The sequence below is a fragment of the Heliangelus exortis genome, chromosome 23 (assembly GCF_036169615.1).
Source record: "Heliangelus exortis chromosome 23, bHelExo1.hap1, whole genome shotgun sequence".
Taxonomy (NCBI): Eukaryota; Metazoa; Chordata; class Aves; order Apodiformes; family Trochilidae; genus Heliangelus; species Heliangelus exortis.
Genome location: NC_092444.1, coordinates 3,063,997 through 3,087,316, shown reverse-complemented (window position 1 = coordinate 3,087,316; position 23,320 = coordinate 3,063,997). Strand labels below are relative to the sequence as shown.

Genomic DNA, 23,320 nt, shown 5'->3' with positions numbered 1-23,320 from the left:
AAACACTTGATTATTTGTTTTTGTCTGCTTTTGTGTGTAATTCAGTGTCTTAAGACCCTTCCATGCTGGTGGGAGCCTTCCTAAGCTTCTCTTTTGAAGAAGCAACAAGTTGTGTTTCAGAAGTGGTATTTGATGCTTCCAGAAATCCTGATTCCCTCCTAATTTGAGGCACTCCAACTGTGAAGCACAAAGGTACTGCTTGTACCTCTGTCTGGCTCCATCTTTGGAGGAAATAATGATGTTAATACTTAAAAACCCCTGGGGTGGCTTCAAACCTGTGCCCTGGCCATGGTACCCTGCTGCCACAAAGCCAATGCCTGGGACCTGCCCAAACTTCTCAGATTTCATCTGAAATCCTAATTTTTTTTTTTTTTAATTAGAGAGGGATAAGGATTATTAGAAGCTTTGTCACTCAACACACTTCTTGTGTAATGTGGTTTCACCAAGAGACATAAAATTCAGTCCTACAAACACCTGTGGCTAAAGTGTACGTAGCTTAAGTTCTGCCTAAAGTGATAATTTATTATTTAATGTGTTTTAAGTGGAAGATATTGATGACTCTTTCCCCATGCTGTGTCACTTCTTGTCAGTTCCTCTTTAGGTCACATTAAGAATTTCTTTTATACACACGGAAACAGACTACTGATCAGAGTGGAAATCAACCTGTTTACTGTCCTGTTGTAAATATTGTGCTTTATATTCTGTATATTAGCTTCTTTTCAAGAAAAAGACTGAACTGATGATGCTATTTGAGCTCTGGTGAGGGAAGGACAAAGGATGAACCAGCTCCCAAGCTTGCTCTGGAGTCAGGATGCAAATTGATTTTCCTGTGTCCTATTTGCAAGGGGAGAGAAATGCTCTCACTGGTGCTGGATTGGGGACCATCTGGGGCTTCAGGAATTTAATCCACTTCACCAAAAGCACCCAGAACCACCCACAGTGAGAGCCAGAATCACTCGCACCCCAAGTCCCAGCAGATTTGGCTCCGTTTTACCTTTTTTTTCTTTTTTTTTTTTTTTTTTTTTTTTTTAGTGCCAAAACCAACCTCACTTCCAGCTCTGCTTCCATCCGTCCTCAGCCCCTCTGGGCTGGTTCATCCTTCACACTCAGTCCTGGATCCCATCTCCAGGGTGAGCAGGGGCTTGGTGATGAAAACGGGTTAAAGTCCTTCTCTGGTGATGAGGGAAAAAAACAAAAACCAACAAAAACCACTATAAAATAAATACCAAACTCCTGGTTCCTCTTTGTCTGTGTTAATTTTTTGGGGAAGTGGAAAACACTTTTAAAGCAAAAGCTGCTTGGGAATGGGGAGCTGGAGGGGAAGGGGACGGGGACACTTTCCTCTGGCCCAAGTGAGTTGAGGGTCCCAAAACCCTCCAGGTGCCCTTAAAAAAAATAAGTCTAACAGGTGCCACTTTTAAAGAAATCATAGAAATAAAATTAACCCCTGACCCAGCTTCCTTCTCTCCCCATGGATTTATTGTCCAATACAGACTAAAAACCATTTCCTAAGGGAGGGGAATCATAAAACTTTGGAAACTGAGCCTCTTTTGTGGCAATCAAACCAAATCTGCTCATTCTGTGGCTTAGAAAATCTCAAAAGTCCGTATTTTGCAGTTTTAATATTTCTCATCAAAAACAGCAGCAAGCTGCTGGGCAGACTCGCTGCTCTACTGTAGTCTCCTTTTCCCTGGGTTCCATTTTGGGTTCAAACCCTCTTGATTTTCAATTCTTGTCTCCTCAAAGGGCAGGACACCCCCTCTCACCCCCCTCCCTCAGCTTTTCTTCTCCCGCTCCCGGGGCCGCCCTGTTGTTACGAGCTCGCTCATTCATTAATTCATTAATTTGCATCACTCAACGTTTAATTGTGTGGAGCAGCCCCGCCCCTTCCCGCGTGCCGCCTCCGGGCGGAACCATCGCCACAGCGCGGGGGGGTGGGGTAAGGAGGGGACACCCCAGTGCCACCCACGGGGAGTGGGGTGGACACACCCCCCGCAACCCTCCTCACAGGGAGAGCGTGCGGGTGGGGATCCCCCCTTGGGAGCTCTCCCCGCGCTTTTCCTCGTTTGTTTTATTTTCTGAAATTCGGGAAAGTGATGGTTTTGTCTCAGCCCCCGCCCGTCCACACGCCCCCCCCCTCCCACCCTCCCCGTCCAACCCCTCCGCACCCCCGCCGCGGCTTGGACGCGGCCGCGCAGTGCGGCGGGGCCGGGATGTGGCGGGTGCTGCGGGACGGCGGGTGAGTGCGGGGAGGGGAGAGGGGGTGTCCAGGCCCTTCTCAGGGACATTTGTGGGGATCACGGCCCCACCCTGAGCCCTGGGGAGATACAGCCCAACTCTGCCAGCACCCCGCACCCCAAACCTCACCCATAACCCCGCACCCCAGACTCCACCGAACCCCCAAACACCCCGCACCCCCCTCTTCTTGCGGGTCCCCGGCCCCCCTTGCTGTCCCTCGCCTTTTTTTGCTTCCGCTGGCTCAGCCCTCCCCGTCCTCCCTCGGCACCTTCCCCGCTGCCAAGCGCCGTCTCTCCTTCCCTTTCCTTATCTGTGCTTGTCCCTTGTTTTTTTGTTTTTTTTTTTTCTCCCCATTTTTTTGAGGGAATATCGCGCCTGGGCAGTTTAATTAGTAAATGTGTATCCCGGATCTGCCGGGGTGCAGCCGGCAGAGCTCCCCCCCGCGTGGACTTTGCCGGGGGCGTGGGGACAAACCCGATCGATTCGAACTTGCCCTGCTTTAGAAATTCCCTTTTCTAACAACACCTCGGTGAGAGTGAAGAGGTGGGAGCCACGTCCAGGCTCGGCTTCTGGTTCCGTCCCGGTTATCCAGGGGGTTGGAGCCAGGGTGCGATGTCGCGGTGCCGGGATAGAACGCGTGGAGTTTGGGGTTTGGGGGTTTCAGTGCTTCTGCTCTGCTCCCAGGAGGAGGTGGCAGCACCGCTCAGCCCTCCAGGTCACCAACGAACCCATCCTCGAGTATAAGCCGGGGAGCCCCGAGCGAGCAGCACTTCAGAAGGTACCACCCAGGGGATGGGGCTCTTGGGGGGCTTTAAGGTCCTACAGCAACACCTGGAGTGGGGGGGACAGCCTGTCCTGCCCAGCCCAGCTCCTTCACTCTGGGGATAGTTGGAGTTGTGGCTCCTGTCCCCATCCCTCCAGCCCAGGGGACCCAAGGAAGCGTGATCCTGGGATTCCTTTGCTGGTGGGACAGGTGGGAGGAAGGATGGAGGGGAGGGGGTGTCTGGGGGAGGTCTGGTGTGCCCACCACGGTGCTCTCCTCTCCTTTAGGCACTCGCAGACTTGAAGGGCAAGACTGAAGCCATCCCATGTGTGGTTGGGGGAGAGGAGGTGTGGACATCCACATTGAGGTACCAGCTGTCGGTAAGTTTGGGGGAAAAGCCTTCTTTTTAAGTGAAAACAGAGCAGGGGGATGTCCCGGACAGGAGACAGGTTTGCCCAACTGATAACTGTGAGGTTTTTCTTCTCTTTTCAGCCATTTAATCATGCACACCAGGTGGCCAAGTTCTGCTATGCTGACAAGGTGAGCACACCTCACTGCCCTCCCTCTTCCTTTCATTATTTTGGGGGAGGAAGCAGCAGCATTTTGCCTGGGTTTAGCCAGCAAGGTTGTAAAGTTTGTTGTATGATTGCTGGTGAGAAATCTGCATGAAACACAAATTGATGCTCAGGTTCTGAGCAGGGAGGTTCTGGGGGTGGGTGGTGGCTTTCCAGTTTCCAGGTGTCCTGCAGCAAACTGGCACCAAGAACTGCAAATGTGGGGTTGTAATGGGAAGGTGAGTGCTGTGGTTTGTGCCTGGGGGCCTTTTCTTCCAGCCTGGTGCTGGAGAGGTGGTGGCTTCCTCCTTAACTGTCTTTTCATTTCTATAGGAGCTCATTAACAAAGCCATTAATGCTGCCTTGGCAGCCAGGAAGGAATGGGACCTGAAACCTGTCCAGGACAGAGCTCAGATCTTCTTGAAGGCAGCTGACATGCTGAGTGGCCCAAGGAGAGCAGAAGTGCTGGCTAAAACCATGATTGGGCAGGTAAGAGAGGTACAGGATTGACCCAGCAGATAGCTGGGGTGAACAGGAGGCAATTTAGGGAGCAGGAAGAGCTGCCAGGGTATTTCTTGGCATGGGGAATGGCTGTGATGTTAGAAGTGCTTGTAGGTGGGCTGTGAGGGGACACAGGCTGATCCTAAATCCAGTCCTTGCCTCTTTGCTGAGAAGAAGGGAGGCAAACCTGGCAGCCCTCATACTTTCTGGGAACAGGATCAACTGATTTGATGGGTGCAATTGTCAGGGAATTGCCCTGGCTGTCCCAGGGGAGGCACTGGGGGGCTGTGGGGACACCTGGGGTAGATGTGACATCCCCCAGCTGAGAGGAGAGGTGGTGGGATGGGGGCTTGTAGGAGGCCATTCCTTTGGGAAGCCAGCATGTGGTGTGTGAGAGAGATGCTCCTCACCTCAGGGCTGCTGCATTACGCACTCCACACACACAGCTTTTATTTGAGGTGACTTCTCCCAACACAGGGCAAAACTGTCATCCAGGCAGAGATCGATGCTGCTGCGGAGCTGATCGACTTCTTCAGATTCAATGCCAAGTATGCCCTGGAGCTGGAGCAGAGCCAGCCCCTCAGCCTGGACATCAGCACCAACAGCATGGTCTACCGGGGGCTGGAGGTGAGGAGAAGGCCTGGGGCTGTCCCCGTGCTCCCTTTTTGGTTTTACCCCTCAGCTGTGGTTTCCTGGTTGGTGGAAGAAGATGGAGAAGAGAAGGCTGCAATGGGGAGACCTTAGAGCACCTTCCAGTGCCTAAAGGGGCTCCAGGAAAGCTGGGGAGGGACTTGGGACAAGGGCCTGGAAGGATGGGATGAGGGGGAATGGCTTGGAACTGGGAGAGAGAGGGGAGATTGAGGTTGGAGATGGGGAAGAAATTGTTTGGGGTGAGGGTGCTGAGCCCCTGGCCCAGGTTTCCCAGAGAAGCTGTGGCTGCCCCATCCCTGGCAGTGCTGAAAGTTGGATGGGGCTTGGAGCACACTGGGCTGGTGGGAGGTGTCCCTGGATGGGATTTAAGGTCCCTGCAACCCAACGTCTTCCACGATTCTATGATTTAACAGCGCCCACCCCCTCCCCCTTTGCAGGGTTTCGTGGCAGCTGTGTCTCCTTTCAACTTCACAGCAATTGGTGGCAACCTGGCAGGGGCTCCAGCATTGATGGTGAGTGGTGTGGTGGGGTGGGAGGAGGCTGGGAAGGGAACCCACTCTCTCTGAGGCTGCCATTTGCCTGGTTTAGGATCCACAAGGAGAAAATTCAGCCTCTCTGGTTCAATAGGACACACCTGGTGCTCTGCTTCTGGTCCCCTTGAGTTCAGTCAGCTGCCTTGCAATTAGACTCGGATGTCTTTGATTACAATTAAGCATTCTGGTGGCTTAGACCTGTCCACTGGTGGTCAGATGTGATGGGGAAAGTGTTGGAAGAGGAAGAACTGCCCAAACCTGCTCTTCTGGGGTTTTTATGCTGATGCAAGGTGTCTCATCACTTCTGGATGGGGTTTGAGCTGGAGAGAAGGTCAGGGATGCTGTGGGACAATGGGGAGATCAGTTTGTAATTGCTGAGGTTCCTCTTGGAGGACACTTTCTGGGTACAGTGTTAGGCTGAACATGAGCATGTCATGGCCCTGGGATTTAGCACAGAATTGGGTGGCCAGAGATCCTGGCAGACTTGAAAAATGGTGCAAAAAGTCAAAGTTTTGGACAATAGTGTTTTTATGTGTCCGCCCCAACATGTCCATAGAGCATCTGCCTTTGCAGGGTGGGTTTTTGGGGAGAAATGGCAATAGCCTGATGAATTTGGATCGGGATGAATTGATTTATTATTGAACTATGAAAAAACCCCAACAAATTACAAAACTGGTCTGAGACCTTTACTAATTCTCAGATTTACTAATTCTCAATTCTCTTTACTAATACTCAGATTTTATCCTAGCACCAAGGATGGTCCCTCCAGCAGCAGTGTCCTATGCTGGAGGTGGCAGGGGCTGCATTGAAGAAGAACATCAAGGCTTTACTTTAGTGACATCACAATTTGCAGCTGTATTTAAGGTGAAGCATCTGAACCTCTCCCTTTTCACTGGGGAGAAGGAAAAAAGAGGGTGAAGCTCAGGTGGAGCTGGGAAGTTTTTTTGAGGACGGATCCAGGATCCAAGGAAAGTCCTTGGCTTTGGGGAATTTGGTGGTTGGGGCATCCTAGAGTGGTTGAACCTTGCAGGGATGGGACAAGACCATGCTGGCAGCTCTGAGCTGTTTTGGGCATCCTGCAGTGTGTCCCCCTCTCCTTCCAACATTAAATTCCCACCAGGCTGCTTCAGGGCAGTGAAATCCCCCTGCTCACCCTGGGGAAAGAGGAGCAGGATGGCAGCAGGGGACATGAAAACCTCAGCAGCAGGTGATACTTGGAGTTCAATTTAGGATCAAATGGTACAAATTAGATGGATATTAATTAGGGCACCAGTGTTTTAGTCACCACAGTGCTCTGCTCAGGGGGTTAAACATTGTTCTTGCCTAAATATCTGGAGAGATGAAGGTGGTAAATGCCATGGCAAGGTGGGGAGTGGGATTTCCTCAGGACCAGAGCCCCAGTGTCTGGGCTGCCTCCCCCTCTGGTCCCACTTATTATTTCCCAATTGCTTGGAGATTTTTTTTTTTTTTTTCTCTAGAGTGTGGTTTTGTTTTCTCTGTTTGGAGTGGGAGGATTAAAGGAGGCCAGGAAAGAGCTTTGGCTGCACTACAAGTCCCAGGAATGCAGGTGCCTGGTTGAGACAGAGTCCATAAGTTCCCTTCCTGCTCCCCCTAGGGCTGTGACCCCATTGCAGGGTCATGTGCAGTGGGGACCAAGCAGTGTGACAGTGACCCAGGAGACGTCCCTGGGCCCCCGTGGCACAGAGCCAAAGGGGTGGGGTGTCCCTGCAGCCTGTGAGCACTCTGTGGGGTTTCCAGCACTTGTGCTCTTTGCCTGTGCCTGGTTCATCCAAGTGTGGGGTTTAAGTTCACAGCTGTGGCTGGCACAAGCACCCATGGGGCACGTGCAGACCCCAGTGACTCCTGAGACATAAAATAGGTCTGAGTTTTAAAACAAGTTTGGGATTCACAGCTCTTCTTAAGGGAAGGCAAAAACTCTGTGTCCCCAGCAAGGGAATCAGAATCCCAGACTCTCAAGTTGGAAGGGACCTTAAGGATCAGCTGAACCAGTCCTTCTGATATCACTGATGTGAGATGGCTCAGCACCCCATCCAGCTGAGATTTAAAACTTTTGAAAGTGGGGGAATCCACCACTTCCCCTGTGAGATCATTCCAATGTCTGAGTGTCCTGGGGAAAAAGGGAGAGGGCAAAGGGCTGGTACAGCCACCGTGGGGGGTGAGAGGGAAGGATCTTTGTGCCTTCAGCTGAGCAGGGCAGTCACAGACCTTTGCTTGGGGTGAAAGGTGTGTGTGAATCACCTAGAGGTGCCATTGCTCCTGTCCCATCTGCTGTGGGACAGCCTTTTGGGCTGGGAGGGCACCGAGCTCCCTGCCTCCCTCCTTTCCTTCATCCCTCCATCCCTCCATCCCTCTCTCCATCCCTTCCTCCATTCCTCCCTCCCTCCATCCCCATCTCCTTCTGGAAGGCAGGTGGGCTCTGCAGAGGGACCTGGACAGACTGGAGAGTTGGGCTGATCCCAACGGGATGAGGTTCAACACAGCCAAGTGCCAGGTCCTGCACTTTGGCCACAACAACCCCATGGGGAGCTCCAGGCTGGGCACAGAGTGGTTGGAGAGCAGCCAGACAGAGAGGGACCTGGGAGTCTGGATTGACAGGAAGCTGAACATGAGCCAGCAGTGTGCCCAGGTGGCCAAGAAGGCCAATGGCATCCTGGCCTGTATCAGGAACAGCATGGCCAGCAGGTCCAGGGAAGGGATTCTGCCCCTGTGCTCAGCCCTGGGGAGGCCACAGCTTGAGTCCTGTGTCCAGTTCTGGGCCCCTCAGCTCAGGAAGGAGATTGAGGTCCTGGAGCAGGTCCAGAGAAGAGCAAGGAGGCTGTGAAGGGATCCAGCACAAGTCCTGTGAGGAAGGGCTGAGGGAGCTGGGGGTGTTGAGGCTGGAGAAGAGGAGGCTCAGGGGAGACCTCATCACTCTCTCCAACTCCCTGAAAGGAGGTTGGAGCCAGGGGGGGGTTGGGCTCTTTTCTCAGGCAACTCTCAGCAAGACAAGAGGGCACAAGAGGTCTCAAGTTGTGCCAGGGGAGGTTTAGGTTGGACATTAGAAAGAATTTCTTTCTGGAGAGGGTGATCAGACATTGGAATGGGCTGCCCAGGGAAGTAGTGGATTCTCCATCCCTGGAGATATTTAAGAAGAGACTGGATGTGGCACTCAGTGCCATGGGCTGGGAACCACAGGGGGAGTGGATCAAGGGTTGGACTTGATGATCTCTGAGGTCCCTTCCAACCCAGCCAATTCTATGATTCTGTGATCTCTTCCTTCCTCCCTCCCTCCCTCCCTGGCCAGCACAGCCAGACCCACCCGGGCAGGGAGCTTCTTCCACACCCAAAATATTAATTACAGACAGCAAGGATAAATGTCCCTGTGCTCTCCTGAGCTTCTTTAGCAATGAAGCAGGACCCAGCAATGCTGCATTGCATCCCCATCTTTGGGCTGGAGCCTTCCCCTGTGAGCTTTCTCCTCTCCTCCAGGGAAACGTGGTCTTGTGGAAGCCCAGTGACACTGCCCTGCTCTCCAGCTATGCTGTCTACAAGATCCTCCTTGAAGCTGGGCTCCCTCCCAACATTGTGCAGTTTGTGCCAGCTGATGGGCCCATGTTTGGTGACACTGTGACAAGCTCTGAGCACTTCTGTGGGCTGAACTTCACCGGCAGTGTGCAGTATGTTGGGAGAGGGGAAAGGAGCTCCTGGGTGGTGTTCAGCCTGGGGAAGAGAAGGCTGCAATGGGGAGACCTTAGAGCACCTTCCAGTGCCTAAAGGGGCTCCAGGAAAGCTGGGGAGGGACTTGGGACAAGGGCCTGGAAGGATGGGATGAGGGGGAATGGCTTGGAACTGGGAGAGAGAGGGGAGATTGAGGTTGGAGATGGGGAAAAATTGTTTGGTGTGAGGGTGCTGAGCCCCTGGCCCAGGTTTCCCAGAGAAGCTGTGGCTGCCCCATCCCTGGCAGTGCTGAAGGTTGGATGGGGCTTGGAGCACCCTGGGCTGGTGGGAGGTGTCCCTGACCATGGCAGGGGTGGCACTGGGGGGGCTTTAAGGTCCTTCCTAACCCAGGGGTGCTGTGTGTGGCTTGATGAGCTGCACTGTGCTGGCAGAGTGTGCAGACTCGTGCTCTGCCAGCATGTGGGGGTGTGTTGGCCACACTTGGGGGTGTGTTGGCCACACTGAGGGCCCAGCAGCCCCCAACAGGCTGTCAAACCTGGGGACCCTGCTCCACAGTGTAAAGACATGGTCTGCTGAGCACCCTGCTTTAGAGGTGGGCAGCTCATAAATCAGTCTCAGTGGCTGAGCCCCCCCCCCCCCCGGGAGAGGTCATTAGCATTTTGATTGTTTTGCAGCCAATGGTTTTGTCACTGTAAGGGCTGAGAGGAAGGAGGGAGAGGGAAAGAACACAAGACCAGGGAGGGTCTCAAACTGGCATCTCCTTTCCCACTTGCAGGACATCTGTTCTCTCAGGGATGGCCACAGGGGTTTGCTGGGGTACATCACCCACATGTGAAGTTTTCCAAGCATTTTCACCCCTGTGCCAAGGCCAGAGAACACTAACCAGCTCCTCCTCTCTCTTCCAGGACTTTCAGGCTGCTCTGGAAGCAGGTGTCCCAAAACCTGGATCACTACCGCAACTTCCCACGCCTGGCTGGAGGTGGCTGCCCCTTCCAACACCTTTTTTTTTGGGGGGGATGGGACACACACCATGTGTGTGGAATGGGGGGTTTAGTGTTTCCCCTGCTTGGGGAGCAACTCAAGTGGTGGCCAGGATTCCTGTCCTGGTGACGCAACACGTTGTGTGCTGTCCATCCTCTGTGTTGGGTACTCGGAGGAGCCTGTGGCAGCAGCTTCCACCTGCACAGGGTGGGCTTTGATGGTGAGGAGGGGGTACTTGGGTGGGAGGTGGTGATCTTCTGGGGTTGCAGAGCCTCCACACTATGGGATCTGAGCTCTTTTCCATTACTTTTGTAAACATGCTCCAGCTCCAGGTATTGGGGCACTATCCCCATCCCCCACAGAACCATGGGCCAGGCAGGGGGAGTGCTTGGCTGAGCCCCTCACCAGGGTCGTTTGGAGCCAGCACAGCCCTGACAACTCCTCCTCCCTCGTCCCTTTCCCTCCTTTCTCCCTCCCCAGAGTGTGGTGGGAAGAACTTCCACCTGGTGCACAGCTCTGCCGACGTGGTCAGCGCCGTGAACGGGACCTTGCGCGCAGCCTTCGAGTACGGCGGCCAAAAATGCTCAGCCTGCTCCCGGCTCTACACCCCGGACTCGCTGTGGCCCCAGATCAAAGCGAAGCTGCTGGAGGAGCACGGGAAGATCAAAGTGGGAGACGTGAGCGGAGCTGCCGGGCTGCTGAAGGGCTTTGCGGCTCAGCGGGTGGTTGATGGGATTAGAGACTGCGGTAACTGGCTACTAATTCCTATTGAACCCAGCTTTTCATCCACTGCTTCTCCCCACCACCGCCTCTCCGTCCCTCCATTCCGCCCCCCCCTTCATCTTTTTTTAGTGATTAGAAATTAACTTGTAGCCAGTGTCTGCAGGAAGGATTGTGGAAGGGGCTGAATACTGCAGACTAATTGAAACCTCGGTGTGTTTGGAGCAGGGGGGAAGTGTGGTTCCGGGAATTTCAGCTCCTCCTCATCTCAGAGCTAGCTTTTTAGCACACACTCTACTTACTTTGGCTCTTTTCTACCTTCTCACAGCCTGTCCAGGACTTTGGGACGTTTTTCTCTGCAGTGATTGATGACAAGGTGAGGTCCCCTCTCCTGGTTCTACTCGTGGTAGAAGGTAACACCACAATTAAGTGTTGGTTAAGTGTTTTTTTGTTTTTTTTATAATGAATATCAGTGATCAGTCAGAGCTGATTATCTCTGGCCTCCTTTGCTCCTTCCTGGAGGATTGCATGCCTCAGTCACTGCCCCTCTTGAAAAGTGGGTTATTTTGCTGAGAAATTATCTCAGACTTAAGTTCAGCACTCAGGACTTCATTTCCAGCTCCCACCAGAGCACCCTGAGCAGTGTAATCCTGAAAGGACATTCTCAGGCCTCCTTTTAGACACCACCTGCCCTGAACCCACTCTCTTTTTTTTAATTATGGTTTCCTTTTCTCAGTCTTTTGCACGGATAAAGAAATGGCTCCAGCATGCCAAGCAGTCTCCCAGCCTCACCATCCTGGCAGGAGGCAGCTGTGATGACAGTGTTGGCTACTTCGTCGAGCCCTGCATCGTGGAGAGCAAAGACCCCCAGGACCCCATCATGAAGGAGGTGAGAGAGCAACTGGTGGGGAATGGGCAGGAAAGGTGGGAAAATGGGATGTAAGTCCCTGTCATGGGACCCGTGGAGATGAGGAGTGTGCAGGGATGTTCCTTTTTGTCACAGTTCTAACAGCTCAGGTGCTGAAGCACTCACCTCTTTTTTTTGGAGGCTCTCTCCGCCCCAGTGCTTTAATTGTTTTCTTTTGGTTTGATTTTTTTGTTTTGGTTTTTTTGTGGGTTTTTTTGTTTGGTTGTTTTTTTGGGGGTTTTTTTTCGTTTTTTTTTTTTCTGTACAGGAAATTTTTGGGCCCATCCTCACAGTGTATGTCTACCCGGAGAAGCGGTACAAGGAGGTGCTGGAGCTCATCGACACCACCACCCCCTACGGCCTCACGGGGGCGATCTTCGCCCAGGAGAAGTAAGTGCCAAAAAATCCATCCCCAGACAGCCAGGATGCTTTTCCCCTCCTGGGGTGAGACATCACCCTGGCTTCTGTCCAGAGCCCTGTGCTGGGTGAGGAGGAGAGAAACCATTTCCCACCCTCCTCCCACTGAAGAAGGAAGGGGAGGCACCTAATAAAATTTCTAAACCAAAAATGCTTTTTTGGGTGAGAAACTATCCCAAGGGTGACATTTGGAGCATCCAGGAGGATACACCCCCAACCCTCTTAAGAGGAGGAGGGATAAGAGCTGTGTGACCCTAAGAGGGACCAACCTTCAATTAAGTCATGTTCATTTTCTAACAATAAAACTTAAATACAATTAAACAAACTCAAAACTACAAAGAAGCTATAAAGGCTACAAAGCAGATGGAGACTCCCTACTTAAAAGTAGTCCAATGGACAGGACAAGGGCAATGGGCAAAAGTTGCTCCTGGGGAGATTCCCATGGGACACAGGAGGAAAATTGGAATGGTCTCCCAGGGGAAGGGGTGGATTCCTCCACTTTGGAAAGTTTGAAGTTTCAGCTCTATGGGTGCTGACACAACAGCATCAACAATAATATTTGAAGGATTGGAACTGATGATCCTTGAGGTCCCTTCCGACCTGATGCTCTGTGATTCTGTGAAAACAGAAATCTGAGTAATTTAATTAATTTGAAATACAAACAGATAACTGACGGCCTTGTGCAGTAACTGCAATGTGTGCAAGGAAACACAGACACGGGGTGCTTTGTTTTTTTGTGGTTTTTTGGGGGTTTTTTTGCACAGTTTTAATGACTGCAGAAGGGTGCAGTGTCCTCCTCAGAAGCTGCAGCCATTTCTGTCCTTCCTTAGGGGAATCATCGAGGAGGCACAGGCGCTGCTCCGCCACGCTGCCGGCAATTTCTACATCAACGACAAATCCACGGGCGCCGTGGTGGCTCAGCAGCCCTTCGGGGGCTCCCGTGTCTCTGGTGAGCCCCGACAAACCCTCGTCCCTAACACATTCCCCCCTCCAGGCATGTCCTCCATTCCGTGCTTTCCTTCCCTGCTGTCCCAGGTACCAATGACAAACCCGGGGGCCCTCACTACCTCTTGCGCTGGACGTCCCCCCAGGTGATCAAGGAGACCCACGTGCCGCTGCGGGACTGGCGCTACCCCTACATGCAGTGAGTCCCTCCCCACACCTCCTCATCCTCCAGGCACAGAGTGGCCCCACAGCTGCAGCCTCCTAAAGCACTTCAAGCTACTGATCTCTCCAGCCTGACGGGATTAGGTTTTATTTTTAAAAAGGAAAAAAAAAAAATTAAAAAATTAATCAGTTATTAAATTGTTAACTCTGAAAAGAGATTCCCCTGTGGTTTTCTTCATCTTGGAAGCATGCTGAGGGCTTGAATCAAGGGGTGGTTGCAGAAAAACCTGGAGTTTTTCCCTTTTCCTACTTTGGTGTCCATCCAAACTGGGCCAGCGATGGGGCTGAGAGTCTGGGAATTAAAAGGGGAGAGGAGCATTAAGGGGCTGTCCCAGTCCCCTGGAAAGAGCCACCTCCTCCCCTGCTCTGTCCCCAAGGCCCTCTGTACCCCATGGAGCATGAGCTGCACTGGCAGCAGCCACTGGGAGTTAAGGGCTGCCCGTGCCAGCCTTCCCAGCTGTGGGAAGCTGCCTTGGTTTAAACCAGAGATCACAACATGTGGGGAGAGCCCTGAGATAGATTTTACCCATTGCAGAGCAAGAGAAAGCCTCCAACACCCCAAAGGCTTTTCTGATGTAGGAGGAGACCTTGGCAGGAGATGTGCTGTGCTGGGAGAGGGCAGCTGTGGGTGTGGTGTGCTTAGAAATAAGTTCAATCCTCTCACCCCTCTGAAGCCACAAACCAGGGGTACCTTGTGGATGGTGTTCTGGGTGCTCAGACAGGGGCAGGTGGAGCAGCCCCAACTCCTTGGGGTTTTCTTCCACTGCCAGGGGTGAGGCTGGGTGATGTCTGGTGCTTCCTGTCTGTTATCAGCTGTTTCCACTGCTCCAGTGATCCCTGTGTGTCCACTGGAAGGAAGCAGGGAAGGTGTTTCAATAATGGTTTTAAGGGAAGGTGTTTTAAGGGAAGGTGTTTCAATAATGGGAAAGTTCCTGCATAAGCTCTTTAGGTGGCTCCAGCATCTCCTGCCCTTCCTAGATGGAACTTAAGTATTAATAGGAGGTGCTGGGAGAGCTGAGCTCTGCAGTAATTAGAGCAAGATGAATTTCCCAGCTTGTTGTGCTCTGACCAGGACTCCCCTGTCCTGGGGAGCTGCTCCCCAACATGGTCCCATCCCTGAGGCTCTGCAAGAAGTTAAATCAGTTCTGCCCCTGGTGGTACCTGGGGGCTGTCACCCACCTGGGCTCTGCCTCTCCGTCAGCAGCTTCTCCCTGGGTGGGTCCTGAAATGCAAAACAGGAAAAGGGATCTTAGCCACATCCTTCCAGGCTCATTTCCAATTTCTAAATTTATACATTTGTAACACCTGCAATTAATACTGGTTCAATTATCAGGATTTGCAGATTGACCAGGGAACTTGTTCAGATTGTTGTAATAAGCATTAAGTATTGATCCTGTCTGTGCCTGAGCTGGTGCTCAGCATGCAGGTCAAGAAGGAGCTCCTGTGAATCCTGGTTGGAGAAAATTTGCAATAAAATAAATGCCAAAAAAACCCAACACCAAAACAAAACCCAGCCCCTTTCTTTTCTGAATTATTTCTTAAAATTGTTGCCAAATAGAGCTGGATTGAGTGTGCATTCAGTACCTTTAGTGCATGCAGTGTGATAAGATGGGGACAATAAGACACTCCCCAAAACTGATGTTTCTGTTTCTCTTTAGTGTGGGGTCTCACCTGAAGGTCCTCTCCTTCCTACTGCTGTATCCTGCTGTATACCTTGGGTATATTGATTAATTCTTAAAAAAAGCCCTTTCTGCTCTCATCTTTAGCAGCCAAACCAGGGCACCCAGGCTGCCACAGTTATTGCACACAAGGTCACACTGCAGAGCCCCCACCTCCACCCCCCAGAAAATCAGTCTTTGGGTGGCCTCTGCACCACACACACATCCTAAAGAGAAAAAAAAAAAAAAAAAAGAGCATAATAAACTGGACAGTTCTGTATTTCCTGGTGCAAATAAGGCACTCCCATTGCATGAGGGTGGGAACAAAGGAGCAGGTGCCTAATTCACCATGTTGCTACAAAATACCCTTGTGCTGTGCATGGGGGGAGCTCAGTTCAACTCCAAAACCCCCCCCAGTCCCACAGCAGGAAGGAGAGGACCTGACCCACCACCACCCTGTCCTCCCAGAGGATCATCCATGGGGAACCAGAGCCATGTCCCATTCAGCCAGATCACCTCCTGCCACACAACTTGGGATAAGCCCCCCCCCCAGGACCTCCCCCAAGACTTTCCAGCCTGGTCCCTCACTCATTTCAGTCTCCTGAGGGGGATCTGTCCCACTGCCCCCCCAGGTGATCCCAAGAGCCCAACACTGCTCCCCTGAGCTGCTGCTTGCTCCTCACACCTTTTATGACTTAAGGCCAGAATGTCAAGCGGATTTTTTTTTTAGCCTTAACTCTGAATTTCATGGCTTTTGTGACTCTAAATCAGTCCCCTAATGCAATTGAAACAGTTGGCTTTTTGAAGCTGATAAAAGCTTCAGTAGGTGTTGGGGAGAGGTAGGGGACCCCCTCTCCCACCCCCCCCAGCCGACCCCTGGGCACGCCTCTGACTGCTCGGATACTCCTGGACTACTCTGCCTGACGTAGGATGGGGAAAACAATCTGTAGGGTGGGAGGGATGAGGAAAAGGGCCTGGGGAGGGAGCAGGGGCTCTGCATAATCCCAGTAAAGAGAGGAAACAGGTTTTGAGGATTTTAGGTAGGGATTCAATCCCATTCCCACACACAGCAGGAGCTGCCCTGGCTCTTGGCAGCCCCCACCAGCTCTCAAAGAGCTGGGATCCTCATTCTGGGAGCTGGAGGGGACCCTGAGCCAGGTTCACTCTGGGAAGTGGCAGATTTTCCCCTCTGATAACACCCGGGTCCATCTGCTTCCCCTGCACAACCAGTACCTGGTGCCTCTTTCCACACCTGAAGCTTGGTCACAGGCTTGGTCACAAACTGACCTGGTTTGAGAGAAATATTTAGGGCTCCCTCCTTTCCCAGCCTGCCTGATTTTCTCCTAGAAACCCTACATATAGTGTTCTTAGGGCTGTCCTGCCCAGGCAGTGTTTCAGGCTGGAGACCAAGCACTAAACACAGGCCAAGAGGCTGCTTTTACCTTCTGGTGCCAAAGGGATTGAGTGCTTCTGAATTTGGGGAGGAGGTGTTTCACCTTCTTTCCCGAGAAGAAGTGAGAAGAACCTCACCACACAGATATGAAGGGGATGGGTATGGGCTAAAGGGAATATTCTGAGTTTTAAACACAGGCAAAACCCAGCTTTACAACCCCCCTTAAGCTCTGCTTGGTGGAAAACTCCTCAACCTGTTGGTACCCATGGTACTGGTGAGGCGATGTCTGTGTGGAATTCCCCCCTCCCCTCCCTGTAGCCCCTCTCGACTCCCCCTGCCTGTGATGCTGCTGTGCACGGGGTTGATGTGCCCAGCACAGAGGCAGCAAACACTGAACCAGACCCCTCCTCCCCAGCCATTCTGCCTTTCCTCCCCATGCAGGGCTTTGGAGTCCTGGGACATCACCTACTCCACTGCCAGGGACTGAATTCCGGGGCACAGGCCTTCTATTTCTGTTTTTCTACCCCTTGAAAAAAAATTGTAAGGAGGAGAAGGGAGACTCAGGGCTGAGGGAGGTGCCAAGAGAAAAAAATGAAGATGCAGGGGAGAGACCAAGAAATCCTGAGATGGGGTTCTGTGGGGATGGAGACTCCCTCGCTGGGTTTTTCTCTCTTTCTGCTGCTTTATATTATTCCTCCCTTCTTGCCATTTCTGCCTAAGCTTCTCCTCTCCTGCCTCTTCGGTGCTTTAGGGCTTTGGGAGAGGAGAGAAAAACCGAGGGGTGCGGGGAGGAGATTTTTGCAGTGCAAGGACTGGACGGCAGATGGGGTCTTCAGCTCCTTCTCTTCAGACAGTGAAAAGCAACAGCACCCCAGCTCCCCCCGCGCTGCCAGACTGGAATTGTGCATCCAGAGGGGCTTGGGACTGGGAGGAACTGGGTAGGGGGGGAGAAGAGGATGGGTTTAGACTGGTGGGGAGAAAGGAGAGGGTGTCAGGGTTCAGCTGCAGAGCCGGATTTTCCCACAGTGGGGAAGGGAGGAAATGAGGAAAGAAACACGGACCGGCGAGAAAGGGGAGAGGGTTCGGGAACCTCGGTCCCGTTCAACAAACAAACTGCGGTTCTGTGAGCTGCAGCAAGTGCCTGCGCTCCCCAGCCCTTCGAAAAAATGATGCGAAATTACAAACTCTTCTGGTATTTAACATTTTTGCTAAAGTCCCTGGAGTCATGAGAATACCCCGGGATGTCAGTTTCCAGCTAAAACAAATAAAGACGGGTCTTAGAGCCTCGGGCTAGGAAGATATGAAACCCCCTCCTTAGGGCCAGGAAAAAAAACCAGGGGAAAGCAAAGCCCAGGAGGCACTAAGACCCTCCAAGACCCCCCCATCTGCTTTGCACGACCATGTTGCTCACCAAACAATTCCAAAGAGTGGGATCCATCCCCGGGAAAGGGAGCACCCAGGGCATCCCAGGACACCTGGTTCCCTTCCTCCCAGGTTTGGGTGCCTCTTTCCCAACCCTCTGGGGCACGGCTTGGCCTCGGGGCAGCTTTGGCAGGGGGGTGAGGGACATACCTAGCTCAGTTTCTCAGTTTACCCCTGGGAGGGCTTGTCTGGGAGCCTGAATTATTTTGGAGCCAGGCTGCTTGAGAAGAGGAACAGGTGAAGGCAGCCAGCAGAGCCCTGCTCGGCTCCTCTCTCCTCCTCCAGCTCTCCGGGGAAGCCCCACCAGGAGATAAATTACTGCCTGTTGTCTGAGGCCCGGGGGGGGGGGGGGGGGGGAGGGGGTGTGTTCTGGCAAGGATCGGGAACTGCAGCAAAGTTGGCCCAGGGTGGTTTGGGATTAGGAGGAAACGTTTCCATCTGCCAAGCGGCTCCCTCGCAGCCTTCCCCCTGCCAGCTGCAGCCTCCCTCGCCTCCAACCCCCCCTTGGCATGGGCCAAGCACCCCCTGAGAGATGGGGGAGAAACCAGGGAAAGGATGAGGCCCATTTTTCCAGGAGGTTGGCACAGCCCCAGTCCCATTGGAGCCCATGGGAAGGGCGGTGCCAGCGCTCCCGATCCGCTCCGGGCTGGTTCAGCCCATCCCAAGGATGGACCCTGATATATGGGGCACAGAAAGAGCTCAGCATCCATCCCTTGCACCTGGGGTGTGGGCACCATCCTGCAAACAGCGAGATCTCCACAGCCACCCCCCCAGTACCACAGCAGCATCCCCCTCCTGTGCCTCCAGGCCCAAGCAAAGCACAAACCCCACTCTGCTGTCCCATGGACTGATGCTTTTCCCTGCCACCACCATTTCTTCACACCCAGAGGCCACCTGCAGCCATCAACCCTCTCCTGGGAGGGGGTTATCCCCTAAAACCCTGCTCCTGTCCTTACAAACCAACCCTCCCTGGGCTCAGCACCCTCCCTGCACAGCAATTCCCCCTCCCGATTTTGCAGCACATCCCCCCCTTTCCCCAGCCCCTTGTTTGGTGTTTAAAATGTATCTGCAGTATCATCTCAGCTGCTACGTTTCATCCCTCAGCGATAAGGCATCTGTGTGTACACAGCACCCAGAAAATTACTTTACAAACAGCAGTTTCCTTCTGCAGATTTTTCTTTCCCCCCACCCATACCAATTACAAATATTATCACAGAGACAGCCCCGCTCTGGCCTTGGTTTTTTGTTTTTTGTTTTTTTTTGTTTTTTTTTTTTTTTTTTTTTTTTTTTTGTTTTGTTTTGTTTTGTTTTGTTTTTTGTATTTAAAATTTTTCTTCCCCAGCTCACTCTTTGGGTTTTGTTTTTTTGTTTTGTGGTTGTTTTGTTTGGTTTTTTTAACCCTCGCCCAGCATCGTGCTGATGTGAGATCACAAACCTGACATTTCAGTGCCTGCTTCTACTGAGCCAGGCGGGCAAAACAATCGATTTTCTCTGCATCATCTCCTGGTGCCATCCAAAACATTTAATCAACGGGAGATCAACCCTCCCAGCAGCTCCCCACTCCCTTGTTTTATCCCCAAACCCATGAAAATGAGACACCCCAAAAATTAGGGATGCCAGGAGGAGGGGTTGGAGGTGCCCAGGGCACCAGTTGGTGGGAAAGGAAAGGGTCAGTCTGGAGCAGACCAAGCTATGGGGTGTCTGCAGGGAAACCAGTGACCCCTCCACAGGCAACTGGTGTGTGCTGGGATGCTGTGGGGATGGTCTGTGGGACCTCAATCTGCAGCCTGGAAGGGTCAAGCAATGCAAGCAAAGGAGAACTCAGTCTAAAAGTGCACAGTGGAGACTGGGGGCTTGTAGGCAACAGGATTCATGTATTTGGGGCTCTCAGAGATTTGCTGGGTCAATGTGCCAGAGTGACAAAGTCTTCCCTCAGCCTCCCCTTCTTTAGAGAAAATAATCTCAATTCCCTCAGCTACTTCTTATGAGTCTTATGTTCCAGACTCTCTTAGGTTATACACCTGGACTCAGCTACCAGTACAGCTGCTGGAAACATCACTGGGACAGCCCTGGGGAAAACTGGGAAGGCAGTTTTCCACAGCAGGCTGACTGGTAGCCCAAGTTTGCTTCAGGTTATGGTGGAGAAGAGAGTTTCCTGCAGTATTTCCTATGGCTCAGGGCTGGGTACCACAAAACCTTCCCTTAAACTGCTGCTCATGACTCCAGGCTGACCAGAACTGACCCATGATGTGCAATCTCCAGGGTGATGCTGTTTCCCCTCCATCCTCCTTTCTCTCTAGCCCTGGCTGACTAAACCAGTGAGAGAACCACAACTGGTCCCAGCTCACCGTTGGGTTTGCAGAGGGGGTGGTTAAGATGTCAGCTGGCTCTGCCCTTGAAAATGTGATCCCCTCTGGGCTTATCTGCCTGATGTTTTCTCTGGAACCATCAATCAGTGGAGACACGATCGTGTTTTACAGCCAGAGCTGCTTGTGAAACTCAAGCCTGGTGTGGCAGCCACTGCTCTGCTTGCCTGGAAGAGACAAGAGAAGCCTGGACACATCTTTAACCCTTTGTGCTGGGTCCTTGGAGCTGCAATTCTGCAGCAGCCTTGGCTGTCCTGTGTGTGTGATGTTTTCCCTCAGCTGCCCTCAGCCCCTGGTGCTGCAGGTGCCATGCAGAGCATCATTGCTGAGCCTGCAGCCCAACCTCATGCTCCTGAGAGGCTCTGCAACACAAGCAGGGCAGGGATGGAGGGATGGAGGGATGGAGGGATGGAGGGATGGAGGGATGCAGGGATGCAGGGATGCAGGGATGCAGGGATGCAGGGCCACTCCTTCCCACACTTCCAGCCCTGCAGAAACCAGCCAGGTCTGCTCTCCTCAGCTCCCACACTACCCAGCCCGGATACTCCCAATGCATTTACAGACTTGCAGCTAAAATTGCACAAGTCACCCCTTCTCTGCACACAGATATGAACAGATCATAGGATGGTTTGGGTTGGAAAGGACCTTAAGGATCATCCAGTTCCAACCCTCCCTGCATCTCTACCCTGGAAATGCTTTAGGGAGTGAAATCCATCAGTAATGTCACTGCAGTTCAGCTCAAATCAAAGCAACACCCTGCTCAGCCAGCCCAGCTCCACCTTCAGAAAATTTATCCTGGTGTCCTGGTCCTTTTGTTTCCCCTCTCCTTGGGGAGCTTGTTCCTGGCCATGGTCCCACTGTGGGATGCTGTTCTCTGGGAATTTCTTTGGTGGCTTTGGTTACACTTGCCCAGGAACACAGCAGCTCTCCCTGAGGGGTGAGCATCCTCCCTGCAGGGGGAAGAGGAGCTGAGAAGAGGAGCATTCAAGAGACGCTGGGGAGGTTTTTACAGCCCTGTCACACCAGGCTGATGGATTGCTGACTGGAAAAGAGATTTCCAAAGCTGGAAGCAGTCATAAGCAATGGAGAAACAACAGTTCTGCCAGGGAATGAACCCTTGCATGCAAGGGGTGGACACTGCTGAGGTGGGGACATGTCCCTGGGAATGCTCTGGGACATGTGGGCTCCCTGCACAGAATCACAGAATGGTTTGGGTTGGAAAGAACCTTAAAGATCAAGATCCAACTCCTTGCATGGTCAGGGACACTTCCCATCAGACCAGTTGCACAAGGCTTCATCCAGCCTGACACAGAGGGATGCCAAGGGCCACTGCTGGCTTTTCCACACCAGTCATGGGCTGTGGAGCAGCTCAAGAGCACAGAGCAGCTCCAGCCAAGCCTGAAGCACACAGGGGGTGCAGTCATTCACTACACTGAGGGGGTGACTGGGATTAAGGGGTCCACCAACCACTCTGGAGACCCATTCTGCATGGCCCCACTTCTGCTTTGGAGCAAGGGTCCCCCCCACTTGTGACACTCAAGGGTACCAAAGTCTCATCCTGGAGATGCTGAAGGTGTTGGAGCTGTGAACCCCCCTGCAGCTGCGGGGTCTGGGGGGAGATCTTGATAGCAAACAGGGGATTAGAAATGGATAAATCTGTCAAAGGAGGAAACTGAACACATGCCAAGGAAACTGCTTCCAGCTTGTCTCCACAGTATCAAAAAATAGGAATTGGCTGATTAAATCAGGCCTGATCTCCAAGAAGCTGACTCCAGCCTTGCTGTGCAGTCTTGTGGCCAAACGTGCCAGGGACTTGCAAAGTCACAAGTTTGTGGCTTGGAGAGGTGAGGGGTGAAGTGATGGAAGGGGGGAAAAATCAACTAAAAACCTGGTATCTACTGAGCTACTGGTGACTCAGAACCAAGAACCAAAGGGTTCAGCCTACACCAAGAATAAAATATTGTTGGCTAAGGCCAAGTTGCCTGCCCTCACACCCCTTGGGTACCATCCTCTCCACCTAGCACATCACTGAAGACAGAAGTTTAACATCTAGTAGATAAAGAGCATTTCTTATTCCCTGTTGGGAGGCAGAGACTGACTCAAGATGGAAAAAGTGGGAAGAAAGAGTTGAAATCATAGTCTTTTCCTTCTGCTTTGGTAACAAAATGGGAACTGCCTGGGGTTCTACCACAGCTGGTGGGATTTGAACCCCTCAGAGGACATAGGTGCCCTCCAAGCCCCTGGATCCTGACTAGGATCTATGTTAAACAAGTTTGGGCTCTTCTCCCTAAGCCCATTCCTGGACCAAAACTCCCTACCGGCTCCAAGCATCCTCAGCCCCAACCCCTTTGGTAGCAGGGCTGGTTTCCTGCTGCCCAGGCTGTGGGAAAGGTGATAATTCCCCAGTAACACCTGCATTTACAGTCTGCTTGGCCAAGCTGCCTCCCCCACTTGTCAGCTCCCTTTAAGCACAGCTGATAACTTGTCAGAGGCTCTTGACATTGTTTTTTTTCCCCAGGCTGGGCAATGTGGGGAGCAGCTGCAGGCAGGAAAAGTCTCATCTTTCTACTCCAGCCAGGGAGAGCCTGACCAGAACCTCTCTGCCTCCCATTTTCATTACTACCACTAAGACTTTGGCACCACTTCAGACTTCCCCTCCTGTCCCAGGCTGGGGGAAGCCAGCTGGGATGCCTTCTCACAGCCTGGGAAAATAGTTCAGGGCTCTGCTTTTCCCTGAGAGCCCTGAAATTTGAGTGGCCAGGACTCTGGCCCCCCCACCCTCCCTTCAAGGTCCTTCTCCCCTTGGTTTTTCCTCCCCTTTTCTCACCCCAACCTCCACAGCCCTTGTTTCAAATTAAGCTCTTTTCCTCCCCTCATTAGGGGTGAGATCAGGGCACCCAGCCCATACCCTACAAGGAGCCTCAGTGCCCAACACATCCCACACCTCTTTTTCCTAGAAACGTTAACCCCTTCCTCCTCCATCCCATTATTTTGGGCACAGTAATTCCAACCATTCCAAGACAGTTCTTAAAAATAATTTTCCATTCCACTGCAGCGTTACCTGGAAGGTGAAGGCTGGGGGCATTCTGCTGCTGGGCAGATGTCCCTACAGCTCTGTAGGGTTGCAATTCCCATATCAACAAACCTCCACGACCTCCCAAATTAATCATTAAATCTATCAATGCATCTCAGTCTTAAGTAGCATCGTGCTGTTCCCCAAGGACAGATGAAAACATTATTTAGCCCCTTTTTAAAGATGAGGAATTGAGGTGCAAAGGGATTTTGCAGCTTCCCATTACAATAGAGAAGGGGCAAAGGACATAAACCTAATTCCTACAGCTACCCAGGAGCACTGTTTCAGTAAACTTATC

General features: G+C 52.3%; 1 protein-coding gene across 1 annotated transcript; it reads left to right on the top strand.

The window, feature by feature from the left end:
- The first annotated feature begins 2,081 nt into the window (after window positions 1-2,081).
- On the top strand, window positions 2,082-13,264 carry ALDH4A1 (aldehyde dehydrogenase 4 family member A1). Its single transcript, XM_071767385.1, has 15 exons — window positions 2,082-2,239; window positions 2,923-3,016; window positions 3,289-3,381; window positions 3,494-3,541; window positions 3,889-4,044; window positions 4,534-4,683; window positions 5,145-5,219; window positions 8,730-8,917; window positions 9,824-9,897; window positions 10,380-10,576; window positions 10,948-10,995; window positions 11,356-11,508; window positions 11,795-11,916; window positions 12,774-12,892; window positions 12,979-13,264. Exons 1-15 carry the CDS (start codon window positions 2,097-2,099, stop codon window positions 13,089-13,091), a joined length of 1,773 nt encoding a protein of 590 aa, XP_071623486.1. The 5' UTR covers window positions 2,082-2,096; the 3' UTR covers window positions 13,092-13,264.
- Window positions 13,265-23,320: the final 10,056 nt, after the last annotated feature.

Excerpts from the sequence above, each read along its gene's own strand:
- ALDH4A1 (XM_071767385.1), top strand. The coding sequence starts at position 2,097 with ATGGTTTTGTCTCAGCCCCCGCCCGTCCACACGCCCCCCCCCTCCCAC. Across the intron at positions 3,382-3,493 it reads CATTGAGGTACCAGCTGTCG|CCATTTAATCATGCACACCA; the intron begins GTAAGTTTGGGG and ends TTCTCTTTTCAG. Across the intron at positions 11,917-12,773 it reads GCGATCTTCGCCCAGGAGAA|GGGAATCATCGAGGAGGCAC; the intron begins GTAAGTGCCAAA and ends GTCCTTCCTTAG.